The sequence below is a fragment of the Hippichthys cyanospilos genome, chromosome 7 (assembly GCF_059441005.1).
Source record: "Hippichthys cyanospilos isolate Australia breed blue-spotted pipefish chromosome 7, RoL_Hcya_1.0, whole genome shotgun sequence".
Classification (NCBI taxonomy): domain Eukaryota; kingdom Metazoa; phylum Chordata; class Actinopteri; order Syngnathiformes; family Syngnathidae; genus Hippichthys; species Hippichthys cyanospilos.
In genome coordinates this window covers 8949122-8972923 of record NC_142375.1, presented here as the reverse complement: position 1 = coordinate 8972923, position 23802 = coordinate 8949122, and the positions used below count along the sequence as shown (strand labels likewise).

General features: G+C 39.6%; 3 protein-coding genes across 4 annotated transcripts in view; all 3 read right to left on the bottom strand.

Annotated features, from left to right (window-relative positions):
• Positions 1–9248, bottom strand: part of cnnm2b (cyclin and CBS domain divalent metal cation transport mediator 2b) — a 48262-nt gene extending 39014 nt beyond the window's left edge. For both annotated transcript variants that reach the window (XM_088420394.1, XM_088420395.1), the window contains exon 1: positions 7592–9248. In XM_088420394.1, the coding sequence (XP_088276520.1) occupies positions 7592–9080 (1489 nt within the window). In that variant the 5' untranslated portion in view covers positions 9081–9248. The remainder of the gene's footprint in view (positions 1–7591) is intronic.
• A 705-nt stretch (positions 9249–9953) lies between these two features.
• Positions 9954–14956, bottom strand: LOC148420931 (arsenite methyltransferase-like). Its single transcript, XM_088419535.1, has 11 exons — positions 14639–14956; positions 14390–14423; positions 13835–13962; positions 13604–13754; positions 12512–12648; positions 12333–12402; positions 12175–12256; positions 11968–12099; positions 11671–11810; positions 11473–11595; positions 9954–10625 (listed from the first exon to the last, which is right to left on the bottom strand). Exons 1-11 carry the CDS (start codon positions 14653–14655, stop codon positions 10518–10520), a joined length of 1122 nt encoding a protein of 373 aa, XP_088275661.1. The 5' UTR covers positions 14656–14956; the 3' UTR covers positions 9954–10517.
• A 366-nt stretch (positions 14957–15322) lies between these two features.
• Positions 15323–23452, bottom strand: LOC148420930 (arsenite methyltransferase-like). Its single transcript, XM_088420498.1, has 11 exons — positions 23205–23452; positions 22824–22857; positions 21545–21672; positions 21320–21470; positions 20774–20910; positions 20614–20683; positions 20084–20165; positions 19872–20003; positions 19624–19763; positions 19436–19555; positions 15323–17114 (listed from the first exon to the last, which is right to left on the bottom strand). Exons 1-11 carry the CDS (start codon positions 23219–23221, stop codon positions 17007–17009), a joined length of 1119 nt encoding a protein of 372 aa, XP_088276624.1. The 5' UTR covers positions 23222–23452; the 3' UTR covers positions 15323–17006.
• Between the last annotated feature and the right edge of the window lie 350 nt (positions 23453–23802).

The following is a 23802-nucleotide window of genomic DNA, read 5'->3' as shown; positions in this document are numbered from 1 at the left end:
GTGACGGCGTCTGCAACACCATGCAAGCCCACATATAAAAAGGGAAAAGCGAAAAGGATATCTTCAAGTTAAGACACATTTTTTGATGAGTGGCAGCTAGAGGTGGTGGCTACATACAAGCGTAGACAATTTAGACACCCCTATGGGTTTGAAAAGACTTCCTAATTAAAACCAAGATTCTCGTTTATAAATCATCAATTGTTTGGATCAGCAAAATCAGTTAAACAGACACTGTAAAATAAAGTGAAAGATCTAATTAATGTTGAAGTGTATTACATTGTGTACAAGGGGAAAAAAAACTGTACTTAATGCACACTCATGTTGTGCAATCATGTAAAAGTTACCTTTTAAACTGTATTACTAATTAGTGGTGGGCGATATGGACAAAAATTAATATCTCAATACTCATGCCAGATAACTCCATGGCAAAACAATAAAGATATTACTACGGGAGCAGTGAAAACAAAGCATGTTTGAAAAAAATAAAACCAAAAAGTCAAAATAGTATTAAAGGTGATGTGGAAGGTGCAGTTTTTTTTGTTTTTTTAAAGAACTTATTGTCATTCAGTAAGATTAAACAGTCAGCAATGAATAGAAAACAATTCAATTCATTTTGTACTGTTACTCCTTTAACAATGAACACTTTTATGCCACAACAGAAGTCTTTATTGTATGAGTGTGTGTGCATGAATGTGCATATGTGTGTTAAGTGTGGATGCGTTAGTACTAAAGACTGCTGCACAGGACATAATGCTTCTGAACCCAACTTGGACCAGACAAGATGCAAAATATTGCAATTGGCCAATCATATGGATGATTTACGAGCACAAAGCGTGCTACATACAGTAATTAGGATTCAGGCATCAAAAAGATAAGTGTCGATACTGCATGGAAAAGCAATCCTAGATCCCATTCATTTGAATGGATTGGCAAGGCACACTCTACTTGGACAGAAGAAATTATAAATATGGTTAAGTATTGCTGCAAAACATATGTGTCTTCCATATGTAATGTAATGTATTTCTATGGCCTGGCAGTACATGGCAGTGTATCACTTGCTGATGAGCCAAAATTTGATTCCTTGCATGTGTGCTGTACGTCTGTGTTTTTAAGTGTGTTTATGTGGTAGTGTCATTGTGGTATCTCTCGCACTTGATGGGACTGTTGGAGATGCAAAAATGTTGTTCATTGTCACCTGCCAGTTTGGAGGCGTTTTTGAAGCTGCGGTTACCTTTGGGTTTTGGTAGTACCATTGCAAATGCCTTTGCACACAGCTGTTGTTAGTTGCAGTGTATGGCATCATCTTTTTTATAGTATTTACAAAATGTCTTTGTCTTATTAGTCAATATGTTACTAACCTTTGCCTCATTTTGAAAACGAAAATGACGCCACAGCTCTGTTTTGAACACAATCGGAGAATCCGTTATTTGTTTTTGTATACTCCATTGTGCGCTTTCTCTTTTTCTTTCCTTTAATTAAAGGCGGATTGCAAACCACGTTCGGGAGCATACCGCCACCTACCACATGAGAGTATATCCATCAATCAACCTAATGGCCGTCTATTGCACTTCTGGCTCAACAATCCGCGCACAAACCCCCCCAAAAATTGTCAAAAAAACAGATCTCAAATCTTGTAATATTCCAATACATTTTGTGCCTTATTGCTCATGTCATTGTTACTTGTAAAAAATTAAATTTGCTTTGTTTGGAACAGGTCCAAGGACAGACCTTATCAACACATTTTATGTTATATATTTATTCATACAAGGTTATGATTTAGATTTACAGTATGTGATAGAGATTTACAGTATGTATAAAAAACTATGACATTATGGTGTTATTTTTTTTACAACTGCTGTAAAAGGTTAGCGTTAAGTTAAAATCATGGGTAAATATCTGTTGTTTGACCAATTATTTTTGGCCGTCCGTCCAGTTTAATCGGACGGTCAATCAATCGCTTAGGCCCTACTTTCTACTGCAGGTTGTCACATATACTTACAGTCTTCACTGAAAATGTGTTTTAGTGAGCATTTTTTGTTTTGATTGATAGAACTTAATCATGAATCAAGGTAGGAACTTGAAAAATAGGCCAAGAAACACATATTGGTATTTGTCTGGTGGTCAAAGGCAGTGATGTATAAAAAAAAGGAATATCTACATTTAGCTGCTGCGGGAAATGTTTTCGTTTTCATATGGAAAATTTGAATATTAAGAAATGGTTGGCAATTAAGGTAGGGAAGTTAAATAAGGTATAAGGATGGTGTACTACTGTTTGATATTGATCCATTTCCCATTCCCAATATTTCCATACTAACTAGCATCCTGTAACAGATTTTTTCCAACCTCAGAAGTTCTACATGATTGGCAGAAGAGGGTGTTAGAAATTTACAGGGGTGTCCCCATCAGCAAGGATTAAGTGGGTTTTACTAGCGGTAATAATGACGTCATTCAATCGCAGCACTTGTTGCAGCATAAACACCACAGGGTACTGAGCACACACTGACTCACTTTCCAGTAAGATGTTCACCATACAAACACCAAGAATGAAAAACAATCTGAATCAAATCACAATGTTACTGTTAGTATTGCAACAACAGAGTGAAATAAGCGGCAAAGAGAGTGTGAAGGCTGTTTGAACTGAACTAAGCATAGATTGGCCTATATTGCAGCAACCAGGGATCTGGATCAAGACGTGCCGGGCTACATATAAGCTTTTACACTTATTGCCTTACTCCCAGACATTGACTGTGTCCAGATTTATGTATCACTGCCTGAATCCTAATCAGTGAATTTACAGTAGCAGTCAGATGTTTGGAAACATGTTGATGTTTCTTGAAGTAAAATTAAAATTTCCTGAATTGAAGATTAGTATTTACAACATCTGCATTATGAAGAAATATTGGAATTATTTGGTAAACAAAGAATGTTCTTGATCAAACTATGATTATTTTGTTTTTTCATTTATGTCATAGGTAACTTTTGCCAAAATGACAGCTTTGCACTTTGTTGTATTTTCTCAGTCATCTTCATGATGCAGAGATGTAGATCACCAACCGTTTTGAAACTGACAGTTACTAATTTGGTACTGAGCAATACACTGACCATGTTAATTAATTCTCTCACAACAATCAAGGAACAGCTGTAGTAAATATGTAAATCAAGTGTACTATGTAATGTAAAAGTAATCTATGTATACGTGTTTGTAAAATTCCTAGGAAATCACAATGTTCTCTCACTTGTAAGCTATTTACAGAATAGGCCTGCGGGCTACTCATGTGATCCCGGGGCTACCTGGTGCCCGCGGGCATCGCACTGGTGACCCCTAATGCAGGGGATATTTTATGACCTGGAATGGCTTTGAGTTAAAAATTGCACATTATCAAGAAATACTTGACCTTTGAATGTGTTTTCAAACCCAGTTGTGTTGTGAAGCGGTCGGTCGCGTTGGGATACAGTGAATTGCCTTGTTTGAGGACTGTCCTAATCCAGATTACAGGAAAACTACTCTAGACAAAGAAAAATGGCAGTTCACCATTACTTTAAGAAATGAAGGTCAATCAGTCTAAAATATTTTATTCTCAGGGACAGTCACAAACATCATCTAATATTATGATCAAATTGTCTTTCGTCAAAAAAAGGAAGACCTAAGGTTGCCTATATTGCACAGGACAGTTACCCGCCTCAAAAATTGCAAGTTAACAGTACCCCTCACATAAGAGCCCGCCGAAATGCTTTTATGTAAGTGCACTCCGTTTACCATTTGTACGGCGTTCAAGTAGCACACTTGTGAGGATGAACAACAGGAGGAAGATAATAGCTTGGGGCCTTGGGCCAAGAAACACAAACAATGGATATTACTGTAAATAAGTAGATGTATGCTATGTCCTTTGGTCTAATGAGCCAAAAGTTTTGGTTCCTATCACGATGTCTGTAAGATACAGAAAGGTTGAGGATATGTTTTCTGCGTGTGTGGTTACCACAGTCAAGTCATGAAAATATTATGTTATCCACTGATGATTAGACTGTCAGCAGTTTATTCAAACTCAAAGTCTCATTTTCGCAGTATGGCTATCACAGCACTTTGCAGCGACATGCTGTCCCATAAGCTTTACGCTGAGTGGACCCATTATCTTGTCATGACAAAGATCGTAAAGGCACCTCTGGGTTATGAAAGAACTATTGGACCGAGAAAGAGCGTGATGGAGATCTTTGTCATGTGATGTGGCATCCACATTCACCTGATCTAAACCCGATTCTAATGGTTAAGGATGAGATGGACCGCAGAGGAAGGCAAAGCAGTCGACGATTGCTCAGCACCTCTGGGAACTACACTGAGACTGACATTTCAAGTGATTCCCCCCTGAAATTGAGAAAAGCTGTCATTAAAGCATGTGCCTACTTTGAAAAGTCTAAAATGTAAAGAATATTTTGGTTTGAATAGCGTTTTTAACTCAACTAAATGATTCCTTGCATGTTTTCAGCAGTCTGGAGAACTTCAGTAACAATTTACAACGTAGCAAAAATAAATGGATGAATAAAAACATTGAATTTGAAGGTCATTCTAAACAATTGACCTGCTGTAATATGCAGTGGTTAGGTTTTATTCAAATCATAGAGCAGCAGCACATCCATTAATATAGGTGATCAGAAAGCTCATGCGTCCATTGAGGCATCAGACAGCTAGTGTATGCAAGCTCATTTTAAATCAAATGACGATGATATATGTATGGTGTAATCACGTTTGAATTTCCTGACCATATCATGAAAAAAAAAAAAATTACATAACATGAAACATTGGAAAAGAGAGTTATCGTAACAACTACATGATAACATTGTATTTATTTTTTTTAATTTTTGAACATCCCTGTTGATATAAAGGTTCCATTCATTGATATGAATGTTTCCCTCACCCGGGGGCATGTCTCCCTCCCGTTCAAGTTAGGCAGGCGCCATGCCTTACCCAGGGGCACAGGAGCTCAGTGCGGTGGAGCCAAAAAGTTCTGCATAACCTGATCTAAGCTCCTCAAACAGTCCTTCGTCACTTCCAGGTGGGTCCCAGTGCATGCCAATGACTGAATAACATTTACTTCCAGGATTATCATAAATGCTGGAAGTTCTGGAGGGGCAAGTGAGGGGGTGGGGTGCGGGGTGGGAGTGAAAAATTCCTGTTTCTTACTCTGCTACTGGGTTCGGTCCCAAAGTGACCCTCTCATTAAAGAGCAAACCTTTAGTTGAGTGAGTAACCCCTGGACGCCGATAATTGTGGCAGTCGCAGTGAGGAAGCGCAATTAGTGAAAAGGTCAGACATTTCCAGAAGGGTGTCATTCTCAATTTATTAACTTGAGATGAAATCCCTAAGCCAAGCTTTGATACACAATTGGGACTGTACGCGAAGCTTTCATGTTAACTTTCTTTTGCATCTTGTGTTTCATATTACGCCAGCACTGAATTGTCATAACTGGTGCATTAATATAAGATGAAAAATATTCTTCAAAATTTAGGGATGGGATTGACTCGTCTTTCTCCTGAACAAACTGTTGCTCCAGTCCCAAATCCCAATATAAACAACAGAATGTTGCTCTGAAATCGTGTCAAGTCGCCAGTTCACGGCCCTAAAAAAATGACTTCATCAATGCTGACGTTTTGTTTAGAGCCTGTCGTCGGCATTTAGCACAGTGTCTAGCATTAATTAGCTACTAGCTAGCAGTGTTGGAGTGCCTGATATAGGCTGGCGAGAGCAGTCGGATTTCTTTCCAATGCCATTTTAAAAGATGTAAATGACCGGACGTAGGCATGGGATCATACCCGCAGAATCTGACAGTATGATCAACTTAAACAAAAAATATTATGTTATCATGGTAATAAAATTACAGCTTGACAATATATAATATCTTTTGGTAAATAGCCATTTTTCAACATTTTTGACTTGACATCCCTTTTAGGGTTACAGCAGTCAATCAAAAAACAACGACTTATTTTACAAGGCACTATGGACTGAGCGTGCGCTTTGAATAGAACCAGAATGAGGAGAAACTTTGACCCCAAAGCCCTCCTTTCAACAGGTGCTTATGACCTCCGCAAGAGGCCGGAGGCAAATTCCCGCCGGTGCTGCTCCAGTCGTAATAAAGTTCCACTACAGCTGCAACGCTGAGAATGAAAACGGAGCAGTATGTAATGCCGCATTCTGAACTATACAGATGTGAAGTGAACACACGCACACACACACACACACACACACACACACACGTAAAATGTAAATAACGTCAACATATCCTACATCCATAACAATGACAACAAAGCAGAATGTGGGGATACACGCCTGACACGATTGCGAACAAGTTGAATTTGTTTTTGTTTGAAACCCAGCTCAAAACTTAGGTACGTTTCATGCTTGCACCAGCAAATAAACAGTAATGATGAAAACACCCCCCTGCTAGTATATTACGTAATGCTAATTTGGCAAGTGGAGCTACACCTAAATTCTGGTAATAGAGCTCAATGATTTGCTCTGTTTTCCACCCCAATTAATCCTCTTAAAGACAAGTGAATATTCTAATGAACACACAATGCATCGTAAGTGTTTTTTGGGATACAATAAAAAAGCTTAGCCTTTACAAAATTACGCTTGGAAGAACTTAACAAATATTGCAGGCATTGTTTAAACATAGACAAGTGATAGGACCAAAGCATTAGAAAAAAAACAATGCAGTGTGAATTTGCCTGACAGATAAGCTATTACAATCGAGGATTGTGGTGATTGTAAATGTTTATGCGAGTGACTACATTGTTGTGAGGATGGTGATTGCGGGGGTGATGTGCAAAACTTCAGGTGAACTGCCAAACGTCATGCGCATACACGCAACACGCAAGGGGGGCTTGAGGGTGTTAGAGGCTGTTATTCATTATCCACATGACTGCATTCCAGGGCTGGACAAAAGAAGTTATCACCACCATCACTCCGAGGCGAGTAAGAGAGAGGGTTTTAAGCAGGTTCGCAAACGAGATGCCCCCACCCGATAACCTCAAGTCTTGCGCTTACACCATTCCCACATGCATTCACAAATCGAAGGGGAGCGAGCGAGGGAGGGCGGCGGCGAGGGGCATAGCTAAAATGTCTGAATGAGAATGAGATGAAAAGATGGAGGAGCAGGAGCTGATGATAGAGAAAGTTTGAGAACATTAACACCGAGTGGAAGTGATGGAAGATAAGGAGACCTCCCCTGCACAGGAAGTCAACGCCAAGGCTGTGGCAAGTGCGCCTCATTAATGATGGATCTGCAACAATGCTGTGTAAGACCAAAAAAGAGGGGGAAAAAATTCATGGCCCGTTTCCCCTCAGCGCTTGTCAGCCCCTTCATCCCTGCAGCGTTCAGATTTACGCACACTTGACTTTTCACGATCACTTCCAGCCTCGTCCGAGAGGAAGGGAGGTGAAAGGTCAACGTGAGAGGGTCAAGAGGAATTATGTTGAAGACGTAGTGCCCCTGTCCTTTGGCATCAGTGTCATGTGCAGGTTGAGGAAGCGTGTGGAACGAGACAGAGAGAACTTGACTTAGCACAAGCGATAAAATGAGCCGATTTGGACACCCACCTTTCTTAAACTCTTCCAGCATCGCGTCCAGCTTGGTGTCGTTGAAGACAAAGTGCAACGGGTGGCTATAAAACTTTGTGATGGTTTTGAGTGGCGTGCAATCATCCGGGTCAACAAAGGCCAGGTCTTTGACGAAGAGCAGGTCTACTATGTTGGACCTCTCGCCCTCAAAGACAGGAATACGAGTGTATCCGCTCTTCATGATTTCCGACATGGTGTTGAAGTCAAGCGTGGCGTCACCGGGTATCATGAAGCAATCTCGAAGAGGCGTCATCACAACTTCCACCGTCTTAGTCCTCAACTCCAGCGCGCCCTGGATGATGTTGAGCTCCTCCTTGACCAGGTCATTGTAAGGATCCGTGACGCGCAGCATCTCCAGAAGTTTCTCCCGGTTGTACACGGTTCCGATTTCCTGCCCGAGCAGGTAGTCGAGCAGCTTGCTCACCGGGTAGGAAGCCGGGAAGGTGAGCAGCATGAAGAACTTTGTCAGGAAAATGGTGTTGGCGCCCACGGCCAGGCCGTGCCTGGAGCATATGGCCTGGGGCACGATCTCCCCGAAGATGACTATTCCGATGGTGGACATGACCACGGCTATCAGCCCCGAACCGGCGATATCGTCCAGCAGAATCGTCAGCGTGGTGTTGACCAGCACATTTCCGAGCAGGAGTGAGCAAAGCAAATAATTCCCTTGGCTCCTAACAGGCTCGATCTTTTTGGCGTAGTTTTTCTCCCTTTCCGTGCCGCAGTTTTGAACAATCTGGAGCTCCATGGGGTCCAGAGCCATGAGGCCCAGGTTCAAGCCGCTGAACATGCCGGAGAGACACAGCAGCATCGAGATGAAGATGACCTGGAGCCAGAAAGGCAGCAAAAACTTTTTTTCCTCCACTACGATCACCTTGGTGTCCTCGCCGTCGTGGTAGATCCAGGAGTCGTGCATCCCGGCCACGGCAGGTGCGGAGGTGGCGATGCAAAGGTAATACGCTTTGCTCCGCTCCGTCTTGCGCAGAGGTTTGACCTCTATCTCAACTATTCCAGACGTCTTTCGATTCACGACGATGTTCGGCAATATGATGATATCCGAAGTCCTGATACCGCAAGGATGCAAGTCCGACAAGTCCTCTCGGCTGTGGTTATCCCCCGAGGAGCTGTCGAGACCCCCCCCCTCCCGGCTCCTCGCGTGCTCCGTGAAGGCAATTTTGGACCAGGTCTCGTTGTTGATGTTCTGCCCGTACACTCTTAATTTGATCCGAGAGCGCTCGCTCACCCGCAAGTAGCCTTTATCCATGAAGGAAATGTCGTCCGTGTCCTCCAGGCGGAGCCCGCTGATGACGGTCTCCTCGGACGCTTCCTTGCCACTTGTCGAGGTGACAAAACAGCCAGTGACAGTCAAGAAAATGAACGTCAACGCGCGGACCCGGTTCACTGACGCCATTTTTGCAGCGGTGGGCGCTGGGGATAATGGCTCTGCCATCATGACAACCGCTGGCATTCAACCTGCTGAATGAAAATGACTTGGAAAAATCAGAATCGGTCGGAGTCCGCCGTCATCTCCGCCGAGGGTTGCCGTGACTTGCGCATCGGGGCCTCTTCTTTGCCACTACGTGGACGACAGTGGTCCCTCGGCAGCCCAGGGTTACTGGCTAACTCGTGCCTACTTTGATTTCCTGCAGACGGACGGTTTCCGAGCCAAATCACAAGAAGGCTACGGGCCGTGGGCGGGGCGTCCGCCCGCGCGGTGACCAATCGAATTCCAAAACAAGTGCACCTCATGTTAAGAAATGGACAAGACCCACTCGTGACTTTTGCCACACGCAATTTACTGTACTCGAGTTGAAGAGATGCCGAGACTCCTTGATATGTCTCCGGATTGGCCTGCTTTTGATTCGATTGTTTACTTTTCAAATGATCACTCAACCACTCATTCGAGAACATTTACCTACTCCTCACTGAGTCTAGAAGTTTGAAATGTAGTTTTCATCATACGTATCTGAAAAATATTCTTTTGCCCATTTCTAAGTGCTTTCCTTTTTTTGTATCTATACAGACAATATGGCAAACTATTATTAAAATTGCTCAATGTCCAGCACTCACTGCAGGAGGGTGATTCAGATGTAGCGCACCACTATGATGACGACTCAAAACTAATTGGGGTGTGTGCGTGTCACGTTTAGATGCGGCAGCAATTACTCTTGAGAAAAATTGGGGAGCAGCATTGTTGTGTGCATGTGCATCATACAGTAGTTTTGGATGGCGTGGCCTCTTTAGGAGAATAAACTTCATTTCCATTTTTTAAGCTATTGCTTCTTTTACTGCATGTTACCGCTAACAGGAGGCATCCATGCAAACATATACGAGGCAAAGATAATCACAAAACCTTTATTTTCATGTTACAGTAACCAACACACAGAGATGATGGTGATGAACTGATTTTGAACAATGCTGAAAAATGTTGAAGAAAAAAAACTCGAGGTGAACACAAAAGCAGCTATATTCTAACAGATACTATAACAACAAAAGAGATGAAACAACAAAGACGTCCAAAATAGGACAAATAATTCTAATTGTGATCAGGCACCCCATTAGGATCCATTAAACAAGCTATAATTTCTTATTATGTATTAGTACAAATATGCCTTAATTTTACATTTGGTTTCAAGATTTGAATAACTAGGAAATTCTACACTCACTTTATTGTGTCAATGTCCTGTATTCCTTAATTGCATTGTAACCAATGTAGCAGGTTTGACCACACTATATATAACCCATCACCTCTACAGTGCACCAGTGAAATTGGACAATTACTGTGTAAGCCCAAACGGAAACAGAAAAACGAGAATTTGTGACATTTAGATTACCGTTATTGTAACGTGAGATTACATTGTGTTGCTGAGATTTTAAATGTTGCAGCGGAGCTGGAGTCCCCAAATCATTTGCAGCAAGTTGCAGACTGCGTACTGCAGCATCCCCCTGTGGCTGAGCCTGCGCCCTGTTTCTGCAGCTGCGCAGCCAGCTCAAAAGGATCCTCAGAGCCTGCCTGTATGATAAATTCAACAAAGAACAGAACATCACATTTTCAAATTACATTCCAAACCAAGTCACCATTAGGAAGTGTGCAAAAATAAATTGAAAAAGAAATATTCTATTAATGTTACTTTATATACATGCATTTCATAAAATAAAATTACATTTTAAAAAGTGTCTGGTATCAACTAAGCCTCTATGCCAGTAAAAGTCGTCTGGTGTTTTTAAGTCTTTGTTTGTGTCTATCAGCCAATAATGTGTTAATCGAATGAGATAAACCAAAGTGTTTCGATAACTTCATACCAAAAGTGGTTGGTTACAATAAAGCATATGCCGTAATCTTAGGCTCAACTCAGAGGAAGGGTCCAAAGGTTCAACCGTGAATCTGATCTTGTAAATACAAACTATCGAGGGAATCAAAATGCAAAATCTATATTACGCAACTGAAATGTATTCATTTTTGTGTTATTATAATTTTACTATCATTGATGAAACATCTGGTGTTTCTCGTGAAATGTAAGCATTCAAAGAATAGCCATTAGCACTTACAAGATGGCATTCTATGAGCTAAAGAGAAGAGAGCATTCCTTCCTGTTCACGGTTCCCAGCATGACTCCACAGTTTGGTTATGACTCCGAGACAGCTGCTTGACCTTGTGTTTGTGGATGAGTGCATATGTGTGCTTGGAGAGCGTGTGTGAGATAGTGCAGCATGTTTCCTCGCCTGTGCAGTTAGGACAGTGGGCCTCACTGGGCGTGTCCATCATTTTAAAATGACACCACAAACATGTGCTCAAAGTACCTACACACATGATTTTTTTAAAACAATTTTTTTACATAGTGTCTTTAAGAATCACTGACCTTAGGTGTGACTCGGGAAGATTCACAAGAGTCTCCTGGTGGCTGGAAAGTGAAGGCATGCGCATATCTGGAATGGGTCAGGATGGAAGCTAGTTCACCATCAACTTCTGCCACATGATTGGTCTGTCGGATGCAAACGTTTGTGAAACTTGAGTTCAAAATCAACCGGAGCCGATCTAAAGCCGAGGAGCTACAGACCTTAAAAGTGTACTGACAGTCAAATTGGAGGGAGTCCTCTGCCCCTGTAATGTTTCCGTTATAAATGACTTGACGTGGCTTCGAATTGCCTTTTGGGACTTTAAACAGACGGTATGTGGCAGATACAAACTTTAAGTCACCTGTAATGAAGAAGCAGTGAAAACAAATGAACGATATGTCAAACAGTATTGTCTTATCTGGATTGAAAAAGAGTCCGTTAGTGGATTCTACATTGAAAGGTTACGATGACAAATCAAAAAAGCTAAGACAAAGTTCAAACGGAAACAAACACCATACCCAAAATGGCTTTCATTTCATTGTTGTCAACGGTGATGAAGTTGGCTTTGACGAGCCTGGGGTGTCTGAATCCGACTTCCACGGCCAACTGGAGCAGATCTTTATACCAGAGCGCACCGCCAAATCCCTCACCTGTTTTGAAAAATCGCATCACACTTGGGTGTATGTCCACGGCAAATACACAGCAGTAGGAGGGAGAACACATACCCCACAGAACTTTGTCGTTTTTAATTTCCTCAGATTGTCTTCCATTGCTGTACATGTCACTGAAGAAAAGCTCACCACCCTCCTACCCATCAGTCGAGCATGTACATGAAGTTGTTCATTGGTGTCACTCCTAATTAAATTTGTTGAGACATGTGTACCTTGAGCACATTGTAAGCTTCAGTTAGAACTTGCTTCTTGTTTGGAGATAGATTCACCACACAGTTGGAGCTAAGAAATGAAAGAGACGTTTTCAAAATGTTTCCGCAATTACAGGACACAGCTTCAAAACATGAAACCCTCACAAAGAGAGTAGGTGGCAAGAAGCGGTACATCTTACATGATGATATCAAAAGAGTTCTTTTCCAGACCCGCCTCTGTTAGGGCCTCGATGTAGCCCTGGACAAAAGTCACATTGGGCTTCTTGTAGCCAAACTCCTTCATGTGAAAGTCCACATGTTTCCTGGCTACTTCAAGCTGGATATCATGAAAGATTCAAATTAAGTTTGAGATGTTCATACAGATGATAAAACACATGCTTAGAACACAAACTATAGTTTAAAACAAACAAACAAAAACCATTAACATGATGCATGTTTCATCATGGTATTGAATTTTTGTAGACCATCATTTCCCCAATGAAAAAAGATAGTATGGCAGCATCAAGCTAAAAAAAAAGGCACAGTGCGGAGTTTTAAGATGTTTTTGTCATGTTTATTAATTACTAAAATAATGATAACAAAATTAAATGTAAAAAAAAAAAAAAAAAAGATTTAAATCCTCTGGAAATTAAGTGTTGTTTGATTAGCCTATAATAAGGGGAGGTAATGCATATGTGTGGATTATCCGTGTCATATTCTATGTAAGGCCCAGGCTTGAAATGCATAGCCCACCACTGATGTGCTAAACTCAACTTCCACTGGCATGAAAATTAAGATGTGCCCATTTTTATGCCAACCGCAGTCTACTTTCTGTGACCAGTTTCACAGTGTGTGAGGAGCGAAGCGGGCAATTTGCACCAAAAATGCACAGAAATCGCTCCAAACATGATAGACTGGACTTGCACTGAAAATGAAAACGATGTTGCACCCATTCTTACACAAAGCCATGGGTGCCAGGCTCCCAAAATATGGCCCATAATGGTATCGTTCATCACCATGGCATTTTTACTGTTACTGATACAATAACTTTTGGACACAAAGTAGTTTTTCCATCCATCCCTAAATGACTTTACACGTTTTTCCCTCTTTGTACTTGTATTCCTGTGGGATTTCCTTTTTTTTTTTAACATAGCTAATTAGCTCCTCGCATAAATGAGTTCACAGTAAGACCACCAGTGTAGGTTACATTTTAGGCTAATCCTAAAGTTTCAGAAGAAAGCCGGACATCACTAACATTTTCGTTTTACTTGAGTTGAACGAAATATCTTTACCTGATCCTCAGTCATGTCGATGCCAGTGATATGGCCTGCCTCCCCCACCAGTTGACTAAGAATGTAGCAGTCTCTGCCACTTCCACAGCCCAAGTCCAGAATACTGCAGCCATCTAAACACTCTGGCACAGCTAGACCACAACCATAATATCTGTCGGAGAGGGAAATCCATTCTGAACATGTACAAGCTGTGCTTTGCAAGTAAAGAGCGTAAAACTATGTAGCAACAACCTGTCAGTCACATCAGGATGGACTTTCTTCAATGCATCGAGGATCAATTTCGGGAGGGGCCCCACTGGAGCCACACAGGCATTACTCTTTATATCGGACGTCTTCTGCAACGTTTTTCCATAATAATCCTACACGAGGAAACGGCGTAGTGTCACAAGAAGGGATATTGGGGTCAGTGGACTTCTGTGCGAACAAGAACTTTAAAATAAAGCACCACTCTGCAAAGTCACAATTGCTTTGCTCGCCAAGCATGATTATCTTAGATAATTTGAGCATGCCACTTATAGTACTACATATGCAAGTCTAAATAATCAATTAATAAAAGACTGCAAAAAGGCATACTGACTGTTCTTTGTCAATATGCCAGCGTTAAAAATTAAATTAATCATTACAAAAACATAGAGGTTTTGCAGTGGTCCATCACTGTAAACTCGTAGGTAAAAGCGAACTATTTTCACTTTAGGCTACTGAGCATAGATGAACACGATCAAATAAATTATTAATAAAAATAAGAATTGTAAACAATGATAGAGTACTCAAAGAGGTTTAACCTACCTTAACACCCAGATGAACAGCGGCATCGAGCATGCTTAAAACAAGATTGAATAAATCACAGAGTAAACATGACGGAGGCTATCTTAATGAATTACAAAAAGAATCCCTGGTCATAGATGAATCTTGTGTAATAGTTGTACGGCGGCATGATAGCTATAAATGTATCGCAACAATACAAATGGAAAGTAACAAACGTCAACTTGATATTTGAAAAGCTAAGAAATGGAGACATGTTTAGGATGTAGTTACCTAGTTTGATCGGCCATTGTCGATGGTTCGAGTTGAAGTCCACGACAAAGTGGCCGAAATTGTGTCGAAAAAGTTACCGTCAGTCTACTGGCACCGTGCACAAAAAGATGTCCGTTTGAGAGGTTTCAAAATGCATTTTCTGTGCAAGAGCACACCCTGTGCTTCACTACATGACATGACATACAAGTCCTGATAGAACTCAACTAGTCAAACAAGGTAAAGACACAACATACCTATATCTAAACGTTGATAAATAATATTTTTAGCTATTATACAACCAAATCCTGCAATGTTTTCTGTTACTCGACAAGCTACGACGGAACAAGGGTAATGAAGTTGGTTGCGTGTACATAATGATTACATAACTGCTGGGGTGGGGGGGGGTGTAGATGGATGAATTCCTAAGCGTTTCTGGGAATATCACGTACTCATTTTTAGCTTAATGTTTCAGATATTCTCACTGGACGGCCCTTCACAGCACATTGGACAAGGACCAGAATACAAACTAAGACGTGTTCGTTATGGATAAGTCAATCAATAACCTTATCTGCAGCTGAAGGTAAAAAGCCGCAACTAGATGTAACTGTAAACTATTGCAGTAGAAATCTGACAAAATCCAGTGTCTAATGATTTCAAGTTCCATACTTAAGGCTGTAATTGCTATAAAAGATTTGAAACAAAGAATTAAAAAGTTAAAATATGATTTTTTTAATTTGAACCAATGTGGTCACTGGAAAAGTGTAAGTCATGTACAGTATGCAAAATATAGTAATTCATACACAGTGCACCAGAATGTGGATGTTAACAAGTTCGAGCTGAAGGTCAGCAGTTAAAGCACATCTTGTTGGTTTCATTTTAAACCAAGCTAGTGTTGTTTAGGACTAAATGTTGAGAACTGTGTTAAAATCTGTCCACACCGGTTTTTAAAGAACATTTTAGCCATTTTTAACATGACACAGCTACGCATGTGCAGCACAGAAATGTGTTTATATCTGATTAGGTTTTCATTGCATTAGTGCTAGTATTAGTATACAGTATAGTATGTGCTACAATAGCATATGTATAATAAGGCATGTACACATTAAATTGCTGGCAACGTTCTATTAAGAAAAAAACACAAATAAACAGTAACTGAAATAACTTGAAACTAAAACAAGAATACATTTAAAAAAGTTAAAATATAAAGTAATGAAAATCAGGCATTCTTTCTTTCTGGTTAAAAAAAGAACAGTCATGACTGAAAGAACAAAAATGTTACCTGTTAATACAAGCTCTTTGATAGAAATACACTTTTTATTTTGGTATTTTGGTCAACTCCTTCTGAACAATGTGGCAGGTTGTAGGTCGGGGTTTTTTATTTTCTCTTTGACTTTTTCCACTTCTGCAATTCTTGGTTATTTTTAGCTGTGTATTTTGGGCCATTATACTGTTGATTACCTTCACCTGAGTTGTAAGTACACTTGTGAATCTGTTAGGCTTGAGGTGTCATTTCATCCTGCATAAATTCAAAACACTGTGATGGATGTCGCAAAGCCCCAGAACACAACCTAGCCTTTTCAATGTTTCCCAGTTGTCATTGCACTGTACTTTTTGTTTTGCATATGCAAACAAAGAGCAAAAAGGACACACCAAAAGTTCCAGAATAGTCTTGTGTAAGAATAAAAAAAAATCCCGAGGCGTATTTTGTTTTGTCAATACAATTCTATCTTTTGGAAAATACTTGTCTTGTTACACTCTCTGTGATATTTTTTTTTTTTTTTTTTTTAACAGAAGGGTACCAACAATCTTGACTGTGCATATGCTTTTCATTCTAGTGCAAAAAAAAGGTAGTCAATAAAATACAACTTGTAATGGGTTTATCCATTTTAGACAAATTACTTGATACCAAAATAATTTCTTTTGTATTGTATAGTGTTGATATACCATTAAAATGATATATGTTGATGTGTGAGTAAGCAACTGTTTTTAAAATGAGCTCATGTTATATGTATTTGACATATGGTGAATTTAAGGATAACGATTTCTTGAGAAATTACTGGAGCCAGTCAAGAAAACCTTCAATGCCTCAAATTCATAGCTGGAATTTTGGGCTCTATTTTCTACATTAGTGATTCTCAAGGGTCAGGACTCAAAGGTGAGTTGCTGACCACACAATGAATGTTTTCAAAAGCAATTTTGTTTTAAACAATGAATTTTCTTTCCTATTCTTCTGTAAAAGTGGTTCATGACTTGGCGACATTAAACACAAGTCCCTCTGTCCCTCTTACGGTCCCTCTGTGACAACAGTTCAGAAGCACTCATCTAGGATCTACTTCTTGATGCTGACATCATGATGTTGACCTGAGGCAGAACTCGACTCATCCCAGAATCACTTGCAACAGGTTGTAGATTTTGTACTGCAGCACCCTCCGGTGGTTGAACCTGGAATCTGTTTCGGCAACTGCGCAGCCAGCTGGAAAGGATCCTCAGAGCGTGCCTGATTGGTGGGAGAGAAAGAAGAAGTCTAAGCTCATGTTTTTCTATGATGTGTTTATTGATTTTTCTTCAAAAAAAGTTGAGGGAATGTAGAAGGATGCGATTGTTCATATTTCTGTTGCCTTCTACAATATATAATAGAAATGCATCGCTAATAATGAACAAGGTCTTTTTGTGTCACTTAATAGTGTTATGAGGCTCTTGAGGTTCTTATTCGAAATAATCCTCAAACAATACAAAAGTATTTATATTACTATAGTGCCAAAAGGCATGTGTAACTGCAGTAAAAAGTATACAGGTTTGATATCCCAAAGCACATGTGAAGAAATTGACAATAAACTTGACTTTGACATAGTCCAAGGATTAACCAAACTGTATATCAAAATTTAGTGTAGAAGCAATGTGGATCAGTCGGGACAAATCTTCTCTCCTGCCCTAAGGACTAATAAAATATGTGATCTACATTTACACCTTTTTTCAATGACGTACCCAGTGTATTTTGTTTTAACCAAGTACCCCGTAACGTCTTAACTAGCACAAATCAATTTTGGATGAAAAAAAGGCTGCAAACTGAGTGCTATGCCATAAGTGTTTGATCTAATGAACTTTTGAACTACATTGTAGTGGTATCTCAAAGATTTATTTTAGTCAGCAACTCCAGAAAATACTATAGTTCATGTTGCACCATGTTTTTTCTGACAATTTCTGAAAATTACATCACTAAAGGTAATGTGCATCCATTGAAAATTTGACAAATGCAGGTATACGTATAGCAAAGGAGTCACTATATTACAATTTATATATAAAATGTATGTATTTTTCCTGATGCATTTCAATGGGCATCAATTGTATGCAGATGTTAGTGACTCAGGGGCCCGTTTTTTTTTTTTTTTAAAGAAAATTATGACGCAACGGTGGCGGCAATAAGTGATGGATTAGGTCACTTGAGTTCCCATAGGTTCAGGTCCGAAGAGCACTGCCTTCTAAGTATTCTCAATAAAATTACAAAACATGCTGTAAATGAAGGGGTGGGGGGAGGGTGCTTTTGGGATAAGAGTTTGGATTAAAATGTGAAGTGTTGTAGATCATTGAATAACCATTTGAGAAGATGGAGGGTTACCATACAAATGGAATTTCAAAATTCCATATTTTCTTTGTCCCAAACCTCCAAGTGTCTCTGTGTTTTTATTCTGGAGAATGATTCTTCATACATGCACACGCGTGTAAACTGTGCTTGACCCGGCCTAAAAGATTATGTAGACAAGAAACGTCCAAACTACGGCCCGCAATCCGCATTTTTGTAACTTATGCTAAAAGTACCTTTTGACATGGCACAATGCTTTTTAAGAAACTAATACTAATGTTAGATGGTAGACACCGTTATAAGTGTGCAAAAAAACAACCTAATTTAAATAATCACCTTTAACAAAAAACCTTTAAGTTTTGAAAAAAGAATTTAAATATGCACCATATTTTTCATTTTCCATGCTTTTAAATAGATGTAAAATATGAAATTGATTCCCATACTTTTCCATACGTAGGAACCCTATGATAAGAAAGCATTCCTTGAGGTTTAGAGAACATTCCTTCCTGTTCAAGGTTACCAGCATGACTCCACAGTCTGGTTATGACTCTGCAACAGCTGTTGACCTTGTGCTGTGTATGATTGTATATGTGAGAGTGAATGCTCCATCGAGGATGACTATGTTCACTTGGATGGGTGGGCCTCAAGGTGTGCCCATTATTTTGAAGCGATAGTAGCATGAGCATGCTGATTTTTGGTGTTCAAAGTAATTTAATGTTTTTGCATTTGCAAGGGTGTTATACTCATAATTGTTTTGGGGGGTCATTTTGTAGACATGATTTACCGCTGACGGCCATTGTGACCATGAAACTATAAAATAATATACCCAAAAAATATATACCTAATTTAGAAACCGAAAATTAATGAAAATAAATGATGTACTTTGTACATTTATACAATTTATCAAAAGAAAAAAACAAACAAATGCAGTATACCCAAGCTATGAAAATGGAAAACATGTTATCTGGTGTAAATTTTGGCAAGAAACATGAAGTAGATTGCACATGATTAGCTTTAGTGAGCCAGAAAATTACAGTAATATAGTGGACCAGAAATGAGATCTGGTCTATACTTTTTTCCAAATATCTCTTCTGTTCTGTACACTCTTTTAGTGCTTTGTTACTTTGTTTACAACTCTGTTTAACTGTAACTACTTTTAACATTGGACTTTTAATCACAGTATGTGAAGCCTGATTCCCCCCCTTTAATTAATAACCAGATTTTACAGAAACACTGACCTTTGATCCGACTCCACGGGGTTCACAGGAGCCTCTTGGCTTGAAAGTGAAGTCCGATGCAAATCTGGAGCGGTGCAAAATGGCAGCTAATTCACCATCTACTTCCACCACTTGATCAGCCTGTCAGAAGAAAAGATGAAGTTCAAAACACACCGGACGTAATCAGAGGCTGCAGAAGCTATACGGACCTTGAATGTGTACTGAGAGTCAAATTGGAGGGACTCTTCTGCCCCTGTAATGTTTCCATTATAGATAACTTGACATGGCTCTGAGCTGCCTTTTGGGACTTTGAACAGGCGGTATGTGGCAGATACAAACTTGAAGTCCCCTGAATTCCAAAATAGGTGGAAAAAATGTGTCTGTTTGATTTTTATTCAACAGTGTGATCTGAGTTGAACGCAACAATTTACAACCAATTAAAGATAGAGCATCAAACCCAGAATGGCTTGCAGTTCTTCATTGTCAACAGTCACGATGCTGGCAGTGACAAGCCTCGCTGGACTGAATCCTACTTCTTCAGCCAATTGGAGCAGATCGTTGTACCACAGTGCGCCACCGATACACTCCCCTGTCATGAGATTTTACACTCAGATCTCCAGGCGTGGGTCTGCAACTTAGGTATATCAGTCGGACTTTAAAAATTCTCACCCCACAGGACTTTGTGTTTTTTCATTTCCTCAGGTAGTCTTCCATTGCTGTAGATATCACTGAAGTAAAGCTCACCGCCATCCTCATGGGTAGTAGATTAAAAACAGTACAGTTAACAAAAACATACAGTATATTGCTTCTTGCTTGAAATAAGGAGCCGCAAATTTGCACTAAAATTTGTGTAGCTGTCAACGTAAACGAACGGTGATGGAGCACCATTGATTGATTGTTTTTTATTTCTTTGGATGATTGGTTTGTTTTCATTTTGTTTGTGTCTTCCCTTACCCATGATTATAACTCAAAAGATCATCCGCGATAAGAATCTGATTTTGCGGAAATGTTATGGAATGGGCTTCCATTAGGAAGAGAAAGCGATAACAGTGTCCCTGAATCTTATTTCCTAGAACAACGTTTGATTATAAATAATGTCTGATTTTAAATATCTCTCCGGCTCTACTGATAACCTTTCCACGAAAAGTTTGGGAAATTAACAAGCTATTGTTCCATTTCAATAGTGGGTTAAGATTTACCTTGAGCACACCGTAGGCTTCAGTCAGCACTTGCTTCTTGTCTGGAGAAAGATTCACCACACAGTTGGAGCTAAGTGATAAAAGAATGACATTTAACATTGTTCATAGATACTGCACAGCTTTTGGATATGACAGCAGGACACCAAGAAGTATATCTTACATGATGATATCAAAAGAGTTCTTTTCCAGACCGGCCTCTCGTAAGGCCTCGATGTATCCCAGGACAAAGGTAACATTGGGCTTCTTGTAGCCAAACTCCTTCATGTGAAAGTCCACATATTTCCTGGCAACCTCAAGCTAGATAACATAGGACATCTAAATTATGTTTCTGTGGTCCTTCTGCTGTATATCATATATAAATAAAGGACTCATTTTGAATGTTGTCAGAGGCTTGTTTTGAAGACAAACACAAATAGAGGCTCAAATGTACTTGATTAACAAACGGTTAAAACCTGTGGAGTGATTGGTATTTATTGATTTTGAAATGTTCCAGACGACTAACATGGCACAGTTGCATTGTCATGAATGTGTTGTGTGGTATGGATTTTTTATTTTGACTAATCGCCATACAATAGTGGACTGTATTAGATAAACCCTAGGTTAATATAATAATACAATGAACCAATGAAGCTTGTCAAATGTCCACCTCTGGTAAATCGCCAATGAAGACCCAGGTACCAAATGCACAGCCCAACACTGATTCTACCTGATCCTCAGTCATGTCGATGCCAGTGACATGGCCGGCCTCTCCCACCAACTGACTCAGCATGTAGCAGTCTCTGCCACTCCCACAGCCCAAGTCCAAAATCCTGCAGCCCTCCAAACACTCTGGCACTACCAGACCACAACCATAGTACCTGACGGGGTAGGCGCATCATTTCAGAATGTTACCAAAAACACTTTGCAAAGTAAGGGGGGGGATAGTAACCACCTGTCAGTTACATCTGGATGGACTTTCTTCAAAGCCTGGAGGATGAATTTAGGATAGGGCTGGGCTGGAGCCACACAAGCATTAGTCTTCAGATCTGAGGTCTTCTGTAACTTTTTTCCATAATAATCCTACCGAGCAAACAACATAAACATTGGTGTTACTTCATGAAGAACAAAAATAAATCAAGAAGCAGCTCTATTGGTGTAGGCTGTAGGAAGATAGATAAAGCTTTTATTTTGTCTACAGGAAGATAAGTAAAGCAATTTTATTTTGGGTAAAGACATTCCAGCTACTTTAGTATTAAGCTGGCACGAGCTTTTTGTTTGTTTTGCTATGCTCGAAGCACACCATGAAGAGCACGCGGTGACTGATGCCAAATAGACTTGCTGTAAGCACATAATTTAGTATTTAAATCATGACTAATGTAGCTAACTTTATTCACGGGCCATGGATGTGTTCAAGATATCAATGTTGTTTGTGTGTATTTTAGTAAATCCTCAAGACTGGTCCAAAAAGACAAATTTCTGGTTTTGCTTATTGGCCATTATGTGCAATGTGGGAGAGTGTTTTATGTGATTGTTTCATTCTTTTATGTGGATTATAGTGTTTCCATTTAATTTGCAACACCTACCTTCTAGAGAGGTTGAGACGTTATCGCAAATGTGGAGAGATGGTTACTTTGACACCACTTAAGGTATGCATCAATTTCAGCACCGTATCGACTAATTTGGTACAATAGGCTACTCATGGATGTGTGCATTTTCAGGATTTTAGTCTGTCATTATTTTTGTCCTATTTTTATATTTTCCCTTGGGCCATTTTTACGTGTTTGAGATTATTGATTGAGCCACGGGATGTGCAATGGTTTTGAATCTAGTGTTACTGTGCTTTCTTTAATCTAAAAACAAATTTGGGCAAAGGTTTTGAAGCTAGTGTTACCGTGCTTTCTTTATTTAAAAACAATTTTGGGCAAAGGTTTTGAAGCTAGTGTTTCAGCACTTTCTCTAATTTCACAACTATTTGCAGTAGTGTGTGTGCAGTGTGTTCAGTGGATTCAAGTGTCCCTTGCACAAGCTCAATTCCTCAAAAATATTTTAAAATAGTCACTGAATCATATTTCCAACTTTCATTCGTTAATTCTGACACCTGCATTCAGAAATGTCCACTGAATAAAAAACATACCACTTTGGTTTTATTGGATGTTTAGCACAGACACTAAGACAACGACTTAAAAGTGTTGACAAGTGTAATCAAGAAAATATTTTACGTTTTATCCTACCTTAACATCCAGGTGAACGTTGGTATCTGCAAAGCTTAAAAAAAAAAAAAAAAAAAAAAAAAGAGTATTACATGCCATAATTTAAATCACACGTAAAGCAAGTTGTAAAGGATTATCACACATATAACATTTAGTGCATCTGAAGCACAGCATGCATGCTATGCGGCTGACAGAAGTTAGTTCAATCTACAATTTTTAATAATGCGCTGTATGGTAAAATATTTACTCATTTATTGTGTAATGCCATTTAATTTTGTCACTAAACATAACGCTATACGCGTGTCGGATAAAAGATGGTTAAAAAAAACCCACAGGCTGTTAATGCTACACGGTAAGCTAAAGTAAATTGAAACAAATGTTTAAATCGTATTATTATTATACCTTGTTTTATCAGCCATTGTCTGTGGTGAGGTTCGTGCAGAAAAGAGTGAAGACGCAAGCCTGTTGCAGGAAGCCCGGCTCTGCAGTTTGCGGACCAGATTGTGGGTTCAAAGTTCACTTCCTGCGCCACAAGCCACAGCACACACCCTCGCGTGCTTTATAAGACCATACGACCAACTTGAATCCTTATTTTGATAGGTTTTCTTACCAGGTTTCACAACTGCAACTATGTATGCGAGTGTGTTAAATTAAAATGGTTCATTTATTTCAGAGTGAAAAGCCCACGCCTATATTTCTATGGAAGCTCAAAAGACTCAAATTTAAAAATAAATAAATAAACCAGTCATTCATCCATTTTTAAGAGAGAGAACCCACACCGGCTCAGGGTAAACATGCAAACTCCACACAGGTCGGAGTGAGGTGGATTTAAACTCAGGTCCCTTGAACTGTGAGGCGGACGTGCTAACCACTGCTCCAGAGCTGCCAAAATCAATACAATTTTGATTAAAATAAATAGTAACAGCAATAAAAACTGAGAAAATAAAACAATGTGATTAAATAGTAAAATATATGATGAAACTTTGACAAACTTATAACT